A 15,765-nucleotide genomic window follows, 5' to 3' on the forward strand; every position below is an offset into this window, starting at 1 on the left:
ATTCTACTCTTAAATGATGCTGTACTTCAGGGTATGTACAACTTTTGGTTGGTTCGATGAAGGGTTCCAAATTCAAGTTCCTCTTCAGAGATTCATCATAATCATTATGTGACATGGGTGACCATGGTCTCATGATTATGATTATTCTTGGCTATACTTTCTACATAAGTGGTTTGCCATTGCCTTCTTATGGGCAGTGTCTTTACAAGATGGGTGATCCCAGCCATTATCAACACTCTTCGGCGACTGTCTGGCGTCAGTGGTGGCATAACCAAGACTTGTGATGTGCACCAGCTTCTCATACGACCATCCACCATCTGCTCCCATGGCTTCACATGAACCTGATCAGGGTGGGGGGAGGGTCTAAGCAGGTGCTACACTTTGCCCAGGGGTGACCTGTAGGCTAATGGATGGAAGGAATACCTCCTTTGGTAGAGATGGATCTCTACCCTGTCACCAACTTCAGAGACTAAAGCAAATACTGATTGTCCACTGAAGTACTACTCTCTCAGTTGGACACATGATCCAATTGTACTACTAAAAAGATCAGTAGGGTTATCCTGATGACTTGGTCAGCATCTAACTTGTAAACAGCATTTCAGAAATGAAACATGTGATTAGGTGACAATAAGATTGTTAGCTGGGGAATGCCTATTATGTGCTGGTGAACTGAATTGATGCCAGGTATTCTGTTTGTATTCTGTAGTGACTTGGTAGTAGTGTCATTGACTCAGCTGGCCAAGAAATGAAAGATATATCCTCGTGTAAAAGCAAAGGAGAGGGCATACAAGGAAGCAAAACTTAGTGGGAAGACAAAGGATTGGGAAGTTTTTAAAAGCTTACAAAAGGAAACTAAGAAGGTCATTAAGAGGGAAAAGATGAACTACGAAAGGAAGCTAGTATTTGATAGGTTTCAATGATATCCCTCCTCGTTCTTCTGATCTTAAATGAGTCTAGGCCCAGAGCTATCAAACCCTTCTCATATATTAACACCTCATTCCTGGTATCATTCTTGTGAATCTCCTCTGGACCTTCTCCAATGCCCACACGTCCCTTTTTACATAGGGTAAGTGAATTCTTTACCGCTACACATTGACCTTTGTTGAGGTGCAGCGTATTACTCCACATTTGCGCTTTACTCTTTGTTCGGCTCGACCTATTTGTGTGAACAGGCGTTCAGCGTCATAAACATCAACAAAGCCAGCCACAGATCCAAGTTAACTGACCAACACCTCAGATCCATCCTGAGAATCGCCACAACAAAACTAAATCCAGACTTTGATGCGCTGGCTAAAAAGGGAGACCAACAACACTGTTCCCACTGAAATTAAAAATAAGTTTCTTCATTGTGTTATGTAAAAAATGCATTTGAAAATATTTTTTTCAATAAGCCTTACATGTTACATGTCATTTCTGTTAAGTGATGGACATGAGTAGTGCGCAGGTGCACGTACGTTCTCAAAATAAAAAATGCGCTCCAGGTCAAATAACGCGCTCTGCATACTGGCTGGTCGTTGTTGAGTTTTGGCACAGGGGACAATTGAATAAGAAGGAGCAGGACAAGTAGACCTGCATCTCCTACCATCTTTGAAATAAAGACTGTCAAGAGGAGAGTGATGATGATAATATCTTGAAGGATAACAGAATTTTCAGTGCTTTAAAATAACAACTGTTACTATTAAAAAAGCTGTATTTTATTCATTTAATTTTCAGTGTTTTAAAAGTCATTTCAATAAATAGCTAAATACCATGGGACTTCAAAGACAGATATTTTGTTGTAATGCATTTGTTCATTTTCAATTGAAATTAAAGCACATGTTTTCTACATATCCCATGATATATTATTTTCTCTTATGAGGTGTATTACCAAAACACTCCGTCCATCTGCTCCTGGTCCGGCTCCCCTGTCAAATGTTAGAACCCTTTGTGGCCCACAAGTCAAAAAGTTTGCCCACCCCTGACTTAGAACCATTCCCATACTGAATTTCAACCTCAAGGCTATATCTTTAATTCTCTACAGCTGTCAAAAATTGAAAATAAGACTACAGTGTTTGCAATAGATATTTTACATTTCTTTCTAAGACAAATATGATGTAAAAGTTCCAAACAATTCTCTGTACATATACTGAAATGAACACTTAAAGCAAGAGAGACAGCACAGAGTTAACAGTTTTTAGTCCTCAGTGTAAGTGACTGACACTGAAGACAAATTGCACTCTTTATAATGGACATGGCTCCACACAAGGAATTGACTAGGAAAACATTCAGACTCATCTTCACTAACCAGTGAAATTGCCATGAAATGCTTTGATCACTCGATCACTGTCCCTCTGCTCTGTCACATGCTATCATACCAGGAATCATGCATTCTCCCCTTTATTCCTGTGCTGTTTTTTTTTGCTATCGTTTCACTGATCTTCAGGAACATAACTCAGAGCATAACATATTTTTCATCATTTGGTCTGTTCTCTCTTGGTGCATTTCACTGAATGCTCCAGTATTAACTGTTCACCATTGAGTCCATTTTTTGAAATCATGACCCTCTTCTGTTGCTTGAATGTTATCCAGGTCAATATAGGATTAATTTGCCTTGCAGTCTTCATTTAGTACAGATCTCTCACTAGGTTTGCAACAGCTGGTCAGTTTATATCATGTATACTCACCCAAGTGATACTCCAGGTTCACCATATGTTCACTCATGGAAGATACTGCCCACTGAACCAAATGATGTAGAGCATTCTGGTCTTAATGTCTAAATAAATCATTCAAATGTGTCCATACTTTGGTTAAACAAGGAAGGATTTGTTTTACCCACTGCAGGGCAGAGAGGACACAGTACACACAGTCTCCTTGATTGTATACAGCATGGCATTTTATACACATTTTGGAGATGAAGTTTAAGAATTCTACCAATATACAAAGGTTCATTTCTTATCCTCATAAAATCCAGAGCCAGATATGGTTTGATTATCCACTTCTGGTCACTTTCTTTGCTTGATTATCAAGTGCCTTGGAGACTCTTGCCACTGCTGAGTGACAAGTGGTCCAATTTTTTAAAAATTATTTGTCATCTCCCCAGGGACTGTTTGGGCTTTTTTTTTCCAAAGTCTCTTGCTCCTTCCACCTCTGCTGTCCCATTGATATGTGCCCTCAAATACATGGCATACTCATTTTACTCTGAGTATGTCAATATATCCTTTTACTGTACAGTACTGTGCAAAAAGAAATTGGGCACATATGTATATATAACTAGGGTGCCTAAGCCTTTTGAACAGTACTGTTTTTTTCATTGTGGAGTGGGGAGCGAGCTTATAAATCTGGCGGGAACAACGGATGTTGGGAATGGTGAGGATGGAGTGCAGTGGGAGGGGTGTGGGACAGAAGGCGGAGAAAGAGTGCCGTGAGTGGGGGCTTGGTGGCATGGCTACAGACATACCCAGCCCTGAGACACCAGCAATGTCACTTGATTGCAAACAATTGGTTTACTAATCATTACAAAATGTTTCTCTGGCGCTTCCTGTTCCCTCCCCTCTCCCCTCTCCCTTTCCCTTAATTGAACCATGATTCCCCTCTCCCTGCCCCCTTCCCACTCTTAGTCCACAATAGAGACCCATATCAGCATCAGGTTTATCATCATTTGCATCTGTCGTGAATTAATTTTTTTACAGCAGCATTGCAATACATAAAATTACTACAGCACATATACATAGCTAGGGTGCCTAAGACTTTTGCACAGTCCTATATATCAATATCTACGTCGGAAAAAGCTGCCAGAAAAGGGCAAAATTTTGCATATAGCTCCCAAGGGAATCAATAAGTTTCCCCATTTACAACCGTTACAGCTGAAATCTACAGCCACAGAGACTGCAGTAAGTAAATTGTTTTCAACCCATTTATGTGAAGTAGCCATCTTAAGAACGACAACACAAGATGCTAGAGGAACTCAGCAGGTCAGGCAGCATCTATGGAGAGGGATAAGCAGTCTATGTTTCAGGCTGAGACCCTTTACCAGGTCCTGATGAAGTATCTCACCCCAAAATCTCCACTACTTATTCCTCTCCATAGGTGCTGCCAGACTTGATGAGTTCCTCCAGTATTTTATGTGTGTAGCTCTGAATTTCTAGCATGTGCAGGATCTTGTGTTTATTATCTTAAGACCTAGCAGCCACAGCACTCCAGACCTCCCAGGGAATGTTGAATGCTATCTTGTTATTCCATTTTCTTTTCACAATCTGTTTTTGTAATTCATAGATTTTTATGTCTTTGCACTATGCTGCTGCCACGAAGTTACAAAATATCATGCCATATGTCAGTAATAGTAAAGCTGGTTCTAATCCTTCTCACATGCTGTGATCTAGATGTGACATGGAACTCCACTAACAAGTCAGTCAGTCAGTCATTGTCCTTGGCCATCTTCTCTTTTGTGCCCCACTTGTGGTTCAGGGTCATCATTTCTGCCTCTGCGCTACAGTGTCAAATTGTCTTTGGCCTCCCATGTTTCCTCCGACCTTCAAGGGTCCAATGAAGTGCTGCCTTGATGATGGATTTGGCCTCTTCTTATCATGTGCCCAATCCATCTTCAATGTTTCCCCATAATTATTGTGACCATGTCCTCTTGATGATACTGAAGGAGTAGGGTGTGGTTGGAGATGCTTCTTGGCCAGAAAAGGTGGAGGATCTTCCAGAGGCTAATGGTGTAGAATGACAGAAGCTTGGCAAGGTTGCTGTCTGTCATGTGCCAGCATTCTGATCCATACAAGAGTGTGTCAGGTCTGGTACAGCTTCACCACGCTGTACTTGGTTGATCCCCATATGTTGCTCATTGATCTGAAGCTGTTTCTGGCTTTGCTGAGTCTCCACTGGATGTGGTCCTAGGTCCTGCTATCATACCAAATGACGCTGCCCAGCTAGGTGGGTAAGTCAATGCCATATGCTTTGTCAGGAGGAGGAGTCCTATAGCAAAGACAGCTATAATACTGCGGCTTCCTCTGGCGATGGAAGTTATCTTCAAAGGAAAGTTTTATTGAACAGTTTGTATTGCTGAGCTTGCTAACTCAGTTGTAGAAACCAGATCTGGCAGTTGTGGAGTGCAGATAGTTCTTTCATATAACTATATGTTTATACTCACCACATTCTACAGAGGATGTATCGAGAGCATCCTGAGCAGTTGCATCATTGCCTGGTTCGGAAATTGCACCATCTTGGATCGCAAGACCCCGCAGCGGATAGTGAGGTCAACTGAGAAGATCATCGGGGTCTCTCTTCCTGCTATTACAGACATCTACACTACATGCTGCACCCGTAAAGCTAACCATATTGTGAAGGACCCCATGCACCCCTCACACAAACTCTTCTCCCTCCTGTCATCTGGAAAAAGGTACCGAAGCATTTGGGCTGTCACGACCAGACTGTGCAATAGTTTCTTCCCCCAAGGCAACAGACTCCTCAATACCCAGAGTCTAGACTGACATCTACATCATTTATTATTATATTATAATTTGTCCTCTACTGTGCCTATTGTCTTGTTGATTAATTATTGTACTGCCCTGCTCTGTTTTGTGCACTTTATGTAGTCCTGTGCAGGTCTGTAGTCTAGTGCAGTTTTTATGTTGTTTTACATAGTCTAGTGTAGCCGTGTGCTGTCTCACATAGTCTAATGTAGTTTTGTGTTGTTTCATGTAGCACCAGGGTCCTGGAGGAACGTTGTTTCATTTTTTCTGTGTACTGTACCAGCAGTCTATGGTGGAAATGACAATAAACTTGAACTTGAGCTTATAGTACAATATGTAAGTTAACTCTGCATTTATTTCCTACATTATCACAATGGCCCACTTCACTGGTAATTATGATTGACCAGAAACTCAGTTATACTAGCCACATAACGACAAGAGCAGGGATGCAGATGAGCAAGTGTCTCAATCTCGAAAGTCTTTCCCCCATCTACAGCACACATGTCAAGAGCATGCTAGGATACTCTGCACTTGAATGAGTACAAATCCAACAACTCTCCAAGTCAATGCAGTTCAGTTTATTGATTTATCATCCACTAATCTTAACATTCATTCCCTCACCTGCCAATGCACAGTTGTTATCTTTGTACCATCCACCAAATGATCTGGAGACTACTTCAACAGCATCTCCTAAGTCTATGACCTTAACTGGCAAGAGGGATCATAAGACATCGGAGCAGAATTAAACCATTAAGCTCATCAAGTCTGCTTCGCCATTCCATCCTGGCTTATTTATTGCCCCTTTCAACACCATTCACCTGCTTTCTCCCCATAACTGTTACTGATAAGAACCTCTCAACCTCTGCTTTAAATGTACCCTCTGTGGCAACGAATTCCACAGATTCACCACTCTCTGACTAAAGAAGCTGCTCCTCATCTCTATTCTAAATGGACACCTTTCTATTCTTGGACTGTGCCCTCTGCTCTTAAACCTTCCCACTATTGGAAATATCCTCTCCATGACCACTCTATCTAGACCTTTCAATATTTGATAGGCTTCAATGAGAACTCTCCCACATTCTTCTAAACTCCATTGAGTACAGGCCCAGTGCTATTAAATGCTCCTCCTACACTAACCCTTTTATTCCTGGGATCATTCTTGTAATCCCCCTCTGGACCTTCTCCAATGCTAGCACATCCTTTCTTAGATATGAGGCCCAAAATTTCTCACAATACTCAAAAAAAAAACAAGGCTTGCAGATGCATGGGAACACCACCACTTTAAGGTTTCCCTCCAAGTTGCCCACCACCCCGACTTTGAAGTATGTTGTTTGTCCTTCATTGCTATTTGGTCTCTATCTTAAAATTCCTTACCCAGCAGCGCTGAGGGAGCATCTTCACCAGAAAGAGTCAGTTGTTCATGAAAGTGATTCACCACTACCTTCTAAGGGCAGTTAAGGATGAATAAATACCAGCAGTGATTGTGATGCTCAGATCCCACAAAATGACATAAATCATTTTGAAAGTTCTCAACAGGTTCTTTCCAAATCCAAATCTCCTTTTTACATTGGGTCTTATTTGACTGGGGTTTTTCCAGACATTTCTTGTGCTGAGATTGACAAAACAGATTAATGGCCTAAAACAAACTGCTGAAGGAACTCGGTAGATCATTTGGCATCTGAAGAGGTGAAGAGATGGTCAATGTTTATTTGTTGGAAGTCTTCATTAGGAACTTCTTCGAACTGAGTATGCCCTGAAGAGAGTTTGCGGTGAAGTATGAAAGGACACGCAAGAGACTTCAAATGCTGAAATCAGGAGCAAAAAAAAAATCTGCTCAAGCAACTCAGCAAGCCAAACAGCATCTATGAAGGCAAAGGGATGGTTGACATTAAGACCCTCCATCAGGAGCTTCTTCAAAATCAGCAGCCTGTTAAAGTGAATTCATCATACAGCTTCCTAACCCATGCTAATGTGCCCCTGATACTTTGCAACAGGTTATCAAGCTGGTTTACGAGAATAAAACATGGAAGTCAATTCATCTTAAAACCTGACGCAGTGACCTGTAGGTCCAGTGGGTGCCTCCTTTCCACATAGCTATCAGGAGAGATGAATTTGTAAAATATTATCTATATCTCTGATTTATAGGCTTGTTTTAACTTCATACCATTATAGCTTAAGAGACTGCTCCCTCCTGGAATAAATCTTAGATAACAATACCAAGATTAGCTGGTAGCTTGACAGACATGGAACTTAAAGCAGCATTAATTACAGTCCTCAAGTACAGCCTGTGGAATACCACAGTATTTTCTGAGGCAGCCCACAAAGATGAGAAAGTGTTCATACTGGGTGATGGGAGCTGGAGGAGGTTTACACAGGGCGAAGAGCTTTGAAAGTTAATGATGTACTTATGCTCTATTGTGGCCTTCTTTTGCAGAACACTCTGATGGCTTGTGTCATCGGCTGACAACAGTCTGTCCAACAGTGAAACCGCAAACCCAGGGATTAGCCAAAGATGCTTGGGAGATCCCACGGGAATCATTGAGGTTGGAAGTGAAGCTTGGGCAGGGTTGCTTCGGAGAAGTGTGGATGGGTAAGAGACATGACGTTCTTTCTATTAATCTTGCAAGGTGAAAATTTCTCTTGATGATAGAAGAAAAAATAACTTTTTGACAACCGCAGTTAAGAGTCTATTGGCAACTTTAAATATTACCTTTTAGAATAGATTAAGGCCATTTTCAGTCTAAGTAGTTTATTTTTATGACTGCATGTTTCTCTGCTGCTTCATCCGTGATGCCACTGAATGTGTTAAATAGGAGCAGGATTAGGAATAGGCTACCTGCTCCATCATTCAGTATAATCATGGTTCATCTACCTTGGGCCATGGTTCTCCTTCCATGTAGTTCTTCATAGCCCTCAATTGTCCAATCATTCGATAAGTCACGTACTTTCACTTTCAGTTCCTCTGTGATCTAGCCTGCACCATTGTCTGGGATGTAGAATTCCAGAGATTCACCAACTCTGTGGGAAGAAAATGGAACGGTTCAAGTATAGACATGGACAGGCAGGTACTTTAGGGGCACTTAAGAAACTCTTAGGTATGCACCTGGATGTTAGTAAAGTGGAGGGTTATGTAGGAGGGAAGGATTAGATCTTAGAGTAGGTTAAAAGGTTGGCATAACACTGTGGGCTGAATGGCCTGCACTGTGCTGCAATGTTCTATCAAAGTAGACTTAAATTGTTAGAGGCGGTATGGATTAGGCCTTGATTGTACTTTTGTTGTGCATGTCCCAGAGGCAAAATAGGCCTCAGGTTATTGCACGTATTGTTCCATTCCCAGACAAGTGGAGACCCAGGAGAGAATGGCAGGAGTTTTGCTTCATTATTCACTCTGACCCCTGAAAGGTCGAAGTTCCAGCTACTGATTAAATATCAAGTTCAAGGGAATTTTGTCTGCTGTGTCCAGTGTTGGAGATTAAAGGTAAATTTTACAATCATGGAGCTCGGATGTCATTTTTTGAGATCCCCAAATCATTTAATTGCTGATTTAATCAAACTTCAGCAGTATCGTAAAGAGGCACAGCATAGTCACAAGCCCTTCAACCCACCAACTCCGTACTGGGCAACTCCCATTCCCACATTAACCCAACTCCAATCCATGTATCTATCAACTTTCCCATCCCAGATTCTGCCAATTACCTGCATGTTATCAGCAATTTACAGTAGCCATTCACCTATAGAAATACATGTACATTATAAATATGCATATATATGTATGTTTGATGTTTTTCCTTGAACCGGTTTGTTCCATGGTCCGTCCTTGTTTTGTAACTGTCTGTGGGGAAGACGAGTTTCAGGGATCAATACAGCATACATACTTCGGTAATAAATGTACTTGAACTTTTTAATATTATTGGGATGAGAGAGGAGAAGACAGGAGAATGGGGTTGGGAGGGGAAATAAATCAGCTACAATTGGATGGTAGAACAGACTCTAACTTCCAGACTGGAGAACCCAGAAGAAGCTGATGTTACAGGGAGAACGTGCAACCTCCACACCTACAGCAGCAAAGATGAGGAAGATTCCTTGTTACTTGAGCTATGAGGAAACAGCTCTACCAGCTGTAAGACTATGTACTTCAAATGCACAGTACTGTAGTAATTCTATGTACATCAGCCCTCCTTATCTGCGGGTTCTGCGGGCGCAGAATCGTGAAAACTCGGAAGTTCTCTCTTCAGCACTCATTGTTTGAGCATTGTTCGCCTCGCATCTTGTGTTGTGAGCGAGAGGAAGGAGTTTAAGTCTAGCAAGGGATAGCTGGCTGGCTATGTAAAGCGCTACAGCCTAAAGAACTTAAAGATCACGGGAGAATCAGGATCGGCTGATGCCGAGGCAGCATCAGCGTTCCCAGAGGAGCTACGATGGTTGCGTCTGCACTGAATATATACAGACCTTTTTCCTTCTCATTATTCCCTAAACAATACAGGATAACAACTGTTTACATAGCATTTACATTGTATTAGTTAATGTAAGTAACCTTCAGATGATTTAAAAATATACAGGAGGATGTGCATAGGTTATGTGCAAATACTACGCCATTTTATATAAGGGATTTGAGCATCCATGGGGGGTCCCGGAACCAATCCTCTGCAGATACTGCATTGTACTGCAGCCACAAAAAAAAAGCAAATTTCATGACATGAGTAATGATAAACTTGATGTGGGTCTCTATTGTGGACTGAGACTGGGAACGGGACAGGGAAAGAGAAATCATGGTTGAGAAAAGGGGGAGGGAGAGGGGAGCGAGAAGCACCAGAGAGACATTCTGTAATGATCAATAAACCAATTGTTTGGAATCAAATGACCTTGCCTGGAGTATCAAGGCTGGGTGTGGCTGCACCCATGCCACACCCCCCCCCCCCCCCCACGCCAGCACCCCTTCTCTGACACCTGTCACACACACCCCTGCGGCACTACACCCTCATTTTTCCCAGCATTCTTTGCTCCTGCCAGATTTGCAAACTGGCATTCTACCCCACATTGAAAAATATAGTCCTGTGAAAATGTCGTAGGCACCCTAGCTATATACAGTTGCAAGAAAAAGTCTCTGAACCCTTTGCAATTACCTGGTTTTCTGCATTGCTCATAAAATGTGGTCTGGTCTTCATCAAAGTCACAATAATAGACAATTTGCCTAAGCTAAACTAATAGCACACGAACAATTGTACTTCTTGTCAAAACTGGGCATACTATTTGAACAATCACAGTCTAGGTTCTAAAAAGTATGTGAACCTCTGGGGTGATGCCTTCTATAAAAGCTGTTTGGCGTCAGCTGTTCCAATCAATGAAAAAGAACCCAAGGGTAACAGCAAAAGACCTGCAGAATCCTCTAGAGCTTACTAAAGGCTCTGTCCTTGTGTCTACTATAAGTAAAACACAGAAAGAATGGTGTTCATGGAAGGATACCATGGAGGAAACCACTGCTCTCCAAAAAAAAACAAATGCTGCACGTCTCATTTGCAAAAGACCACCTGGAATTTCCACAATGCTTCTGGGACAGTGTTCTATGGACAGATGAGATAGAAGTTGAACTTTCTGGCAGACCGCTATGTTTGGAAGAAAATGGGCACTGCATACCAACACTGAAACCTCATCCCAACTGTGAAGCATGGTGAAAGTGGCCTCATGGTTTCGGGGATGTTTTTCTGCCTCAGAGCCTGGACAGCTTACAGTCATTGAAGGAACAATAAATTCAAAATTGAATTAAGATCTTTTACAGGAGAATGACAGGATAGCAGTTGTCACCTGAAGCTTAACCGAAGTTGGATGGTGCAACAAGGCGATGATCTGAAACACAGGAGTAAATCAACAACAGAATGGTTTAAAAAGAAGAAAATTCATGTTTGGAATGGCCAAGTCAGAGTCCAGACCTTAACCCAATTGAGGTGCTGCGACATGACCTGAAGAGGGTTGTTCATGCAAGGTATCCTGGGAATATTGATGAATTGAAACAGTTTGTATGGAGCAGTGGTCTGAAATTCCCCCTCGCCATTGTGCAAGTCTGATCAGCAGCTACTGGAAACATTTGGTGGAGGTTTTTCTACCTGCTATGAAAGACAAGGGCTCGCATACTTTTTCTAGCCTGGGCTGTGAATGATGAAACAATATATTCAATAAAGTCATTGAAAGTGCAATTGTTTGTGTGTTATTAGTTTAGGCAGATTGTGTTTGTCTATTATTTTTTGACTTAGATAATGATTAGATCACATTTTAGGACTAATTAATGCAGAAGACCAGGTAATTGCAAAGAGTTCTTAAACTTTTACTTGCAACTGTATATGTTCCTAAGACTTTGCATTGTACTTTGCATTGGACTGGTCAAAGAACACTGAGGCTGTCTACAAGAAGGGTCAGAGCCATCTCTATTTCCTGAGGAGACTGAGGTCCTTTAACATCTGCCGGATGATGCTGAGGATGTTCTACGGGTCTGTGGTGGCCAGTGCTATCATGTTTGCTGTTGTGTGCTGGGGCATTAGGCTGAGGATAGCAGACACCAATAGAAACAACAAATTCATTCTTAAGGCCAGTGATGTTGTGGGGGTGGAATTGGACTCTCTGACAGTGGTGTCTGAAAAGAGGAGGCTGTCCAAGTTGCATGCCATCTTGGACAATGTCTCCCATCCACTCCATAATGTACTGGTTAGGCACAGGAGTACATTCAGCCAGAGACTCATTCCACCGAGATGCAACACTGAGTGTCATAGGAAGTCATTCCTGCCTGTGGTCATCAAACTTTACAACTCCTCCCTCGGAGTGTCAGACACCCTGAGCCAATAGGCTGGTCCTGGACTAATTTCCACAGAATAATTTACTTATTATTATTTAATTATTTATGGTTTTATATTGCTATATTTCTATTCTTGGTTGGTGCGTCTGTAACGAAACCCAATTTCCCTTGGGATCAATAAAGTATGTCTGTCTGTCTTTCTGTTTATATAAAGGAGCTTTAAAAGAGCTGATAGACTTATAACCAACAGAGTTAGAAACTTTCTTCTGATAATCCCAATGCTGACCTAAAGTTTAGCTCTTTGTGACTATTAAAACCTTCACTGCAGTCTAAACTGGAGCTTATCAAAATAGTGTGCTGTCAGTCTTCACTGAGGATAGGGGAATTGAACTTAAAAAAGCAAATGTTTGAAATACTGAACAGAGTTAATGTTTCATCCGCTTGACTTTTATCAGAGCTAGGAAACTTCAGGGATATGGCCATTTACAGAAGGAATATGTTCCTGGAATGCAAGCTGTTAATTAAAATTTGCTAAGAGGAAAGGGTAGGTTGATGTGCTCTGTGGATAGTTAAGAAGAATGTTGTCTCTTGGGTGAAGAGTGACATAGTATTAGTGATTCATGAATTGAAGATATACCCTGTGAATCATTGGCATTAAAATGGAAGTTTCTATATTGAGTATAGCTACATTGAATTTACCTGATAAAAGGTCTTATGATCCAGAGGAAGATGAATGTGGGGAAGGGGGCTAAAGGGAATGTGTTAGAATGTGAAAGAAAGTGATGTTGGGCTCCACAGAAATGATAGATCATCCTGGAAGATTGTAAGCAGTTGGCTTCCTAAACCAGCAATATCACAAAGGATCCCACCCACTGTGCGCGTGGAGTGTGTGTCCCACTCCCGTCAGGGAACAGGGTGCTCTGCATCCACACCAGGACCACCAGACTCAAAAACTGTAACTTCCCCCAAGCTGTCAGGCTGATCAATACCTCCACACATTAACCTACCCCACCACCACTGCTCTATCATTTGCTGTCAGAGTCAGCCTATGTACAGGTGCTCTTGTACTTAGTGTCACTTTATGTACATGCAGTCAGTCTATATAAGCTCATCTTATGTATTTATATTTGTTTTTTTAAATTGTGTTATTTATGCTTTTTGTGCTTTTTATGGTGCATTGGATCTGGAGTAACAATTATTTCACTTTCATTTACAATTATGTTCTGAAGAATGACAATGATTCTGGGAGTGAAAGGATTACTGAATGAGGAATGTTTAATGGCTGTGGGCCTGTCTTGCTGCGGTTTAGAAGAATGAGGGGGATCTCACTGAAGCCTGTCAAATGTTGTAAGACCTAGATAGAGTGGATGTGGCGAGGATGTTTCCTTTCGTGGTGGAGTCTAGGACCAGAGGGCAGAGCCTCAGAATAGAAGTGTTAACCTGAAATTATTAACCTGCTCAGTTGAGGAAAAACACCAGAGACACGAAATTACCTAAGAAACGGTTTTTATTCAGAGGGGAGTTCGCAGCCCCACGCACTTCGGGCGTAAGGTAGCCAACTCCCAATTTGTCTGTTTACAAAGATCATACTTATACCCAAAAGCAGGGTACTACATTCGCAAATATGGTTACCGATTCAAATTCATCAATTGATTGGCTATTGCATAGCTAAGGATGCAAAATAGAATAAGCATAGACGCAAGTGTAATACTTGGAATGGGTATGGATGCAAGCAAAACACTCGAAACAGGTCTATAGCTCAAAATACTTTGCCGAACACGTTGTCTTGTGGTCGCAAGGTTCTCCTTCTTTGTGGTTGCCACATGCTGTCTAGTATCTTATTTTTGCTACCGCTTCCCTGTCCTCCTACACTTCCCCAATGACGTGTCCTCTGTCTGGTCCTGTCTACATATTTTGCTACACTTACCCCTCACCTACCCCTTCTACACGTACCCCTTACCCTCTTCACATTCTCAGAAGGATGTCCCTTTAGAACAAATGAGGAGGAATTTCTTTAGGCAGAAGATGGTGAATCTATGGAATTCATTGCCAAAGATAACTGTGGTACAAATAACCAAATCCTTGTGTATATTTAAAGCAGAGGTTGATGAGTTCTTGATTAGTCAGGGCATCAATGGTTATGAGGAGAAGGCAGCAAAATGTGGTTGAGAGGGAGAATAAATCAGCTATGATGAAATGGTGGAACAGACTTGATGGGCCAAATGACCTAATTCTGCTCCCATGGCTTATGGTTGAATGAACAATTTTGAATCTTAATGGAAAATCCTGGAGAACTGGAATAAAAAGTCTGAAAGTATTGATTTAACTTGTGTTTAAAAGGGTTGAATATACTGGATCGAAGGATGAGTTCCACTTTCTGAAGTTGAACTTTGAGAAAACTTGCAGAAGGCAGAGAGCAGAGATTTGAGTGAGTGTGGATGTGGGATGGGGAATTTAACTGAGGTGATTAAAGGTCAGGGTGCTTTTAGAAATGAAAGATCAAATTCCATGATGTATACCAAATATTCGGGGATCACAAATAGTGATCTGTCCCTGGAAAGTGAAAGGACTTTTTTTTATTGCTAAGGCAAGAATGATTTGGATGAATGCTGTATTAACGGAATGAAATTGAGGAGAAGGCACAAAATGTTATTTGTGTGTGGAGAGATGAAGCAGGGGACAGGGGTTAATGAAGAGCAGAAAGTACCTGAGTTCTTTAATGTGTATTCACCTTTGTCGTATTTTTTTGTCCTGTTAAGGAACTTGGAATGGAACAACAAAAGTAGCAATTAAGACTTTAAAGCCTGGTACAATGTCTCCAGAAGCTTTCTTGCAGGAGGCACAAATCATGAAGAAACTTCGTCATGATAAACTGGTCCAGTTGTACGCTGTTGTCTCTGAAGAACCAATCTACATTGTTACAGAGTACATGAGCAAAGGTATTTACATATAAATTCGAGACCTTCGTTACAAACTAATTCTTTACATTTATTCTCACTAAAATAAAGTTTAGTATTCTGTAAAATCAATTATGAAATTGATGCAAGTATGAATAGATTCTGGGGCCATAAAATAGGATGATTTTTCTCTCTCAGAAATGAAATCACTTTACAATGGCTTATACTTTTTATGTTGTGTGAAGTTTTGTTTTCCTCGTATAGAAATTCATTAGCGGTTGAGTGTAAGAGCTGATTTCCTTCATGAATTTCAAATAAGTTTTAATACTGACACATCTTAGAGTTTGCAGTGTTTAAATTATGCTCCTTTGTACCATTCAGATAACGCCATAAGGAAGGAAATTTGCTATCTGTGTCTGGTTCAGCTTGTATGCCTTTCCAGACTTACTGTAGTGTGGTTGGCTCTGAACTTCCTTCTGAAATAGCTTGGCAAGCCACCCAGTCATTTACCAAACTGCTGTGACAAAGATTGAACTTTGTCTTTCAGCATGGGGACAGCAGCAGGTCAGGAAGGGCGTCTTATCCCACCACCACGAGCTGGCCTTGCTTGTGATGACATTGTGCCACTTGTCCA

The 15,765-nt window shown here is 41.4% G+C and overlaps 1 protein-coding gene across 3 annotated transcripts in view; it reads left to right on the forward strand.

Annotated features, from left to right (window-relative positions):
- The window catches only part of LOC132399879 (proto-oncogene tyrosine-protein kinase Src-like), a 217,714-nt gene that overhangs the window by 175,138 nt on the left and 26,811 nt on the right, over positions 1 to 15,765 (forward strand). For all 3 annotated transcript variants that reach the window (XM_059980747.1, XM_059980746.1, XM_059980748.1), the window contains 2 exons: positions 7,885 to 8,040; positions 14,994 to 15,173. In XM_059980747.1, coding sequence (XP_059836730.1) covers positions 7,885 to 8,040; positions 14,994 to 15,173 — 336 coding nt within the window. The remainder of the gene's footprint in view (positions 1 to 7,884; positions 8,041 to 14,993; positions 15,174 to 15,765) is intronic.

Source organism: Hypanus sabinus, chromosome 9 (assembly GCF_030144855.1).
Source record: "Hypanus sabinus isolate sHypSab1 chromosome 9, sHypSab1.hap1, whole genome shotgun sequence".
Taxonomy (NCBI): Eukaryota; Metazoa; Chordata; class Chondrichthyes; order Myliobatiformes; family Dasyatidae; genus Hypanus; species Hypanus sabinus.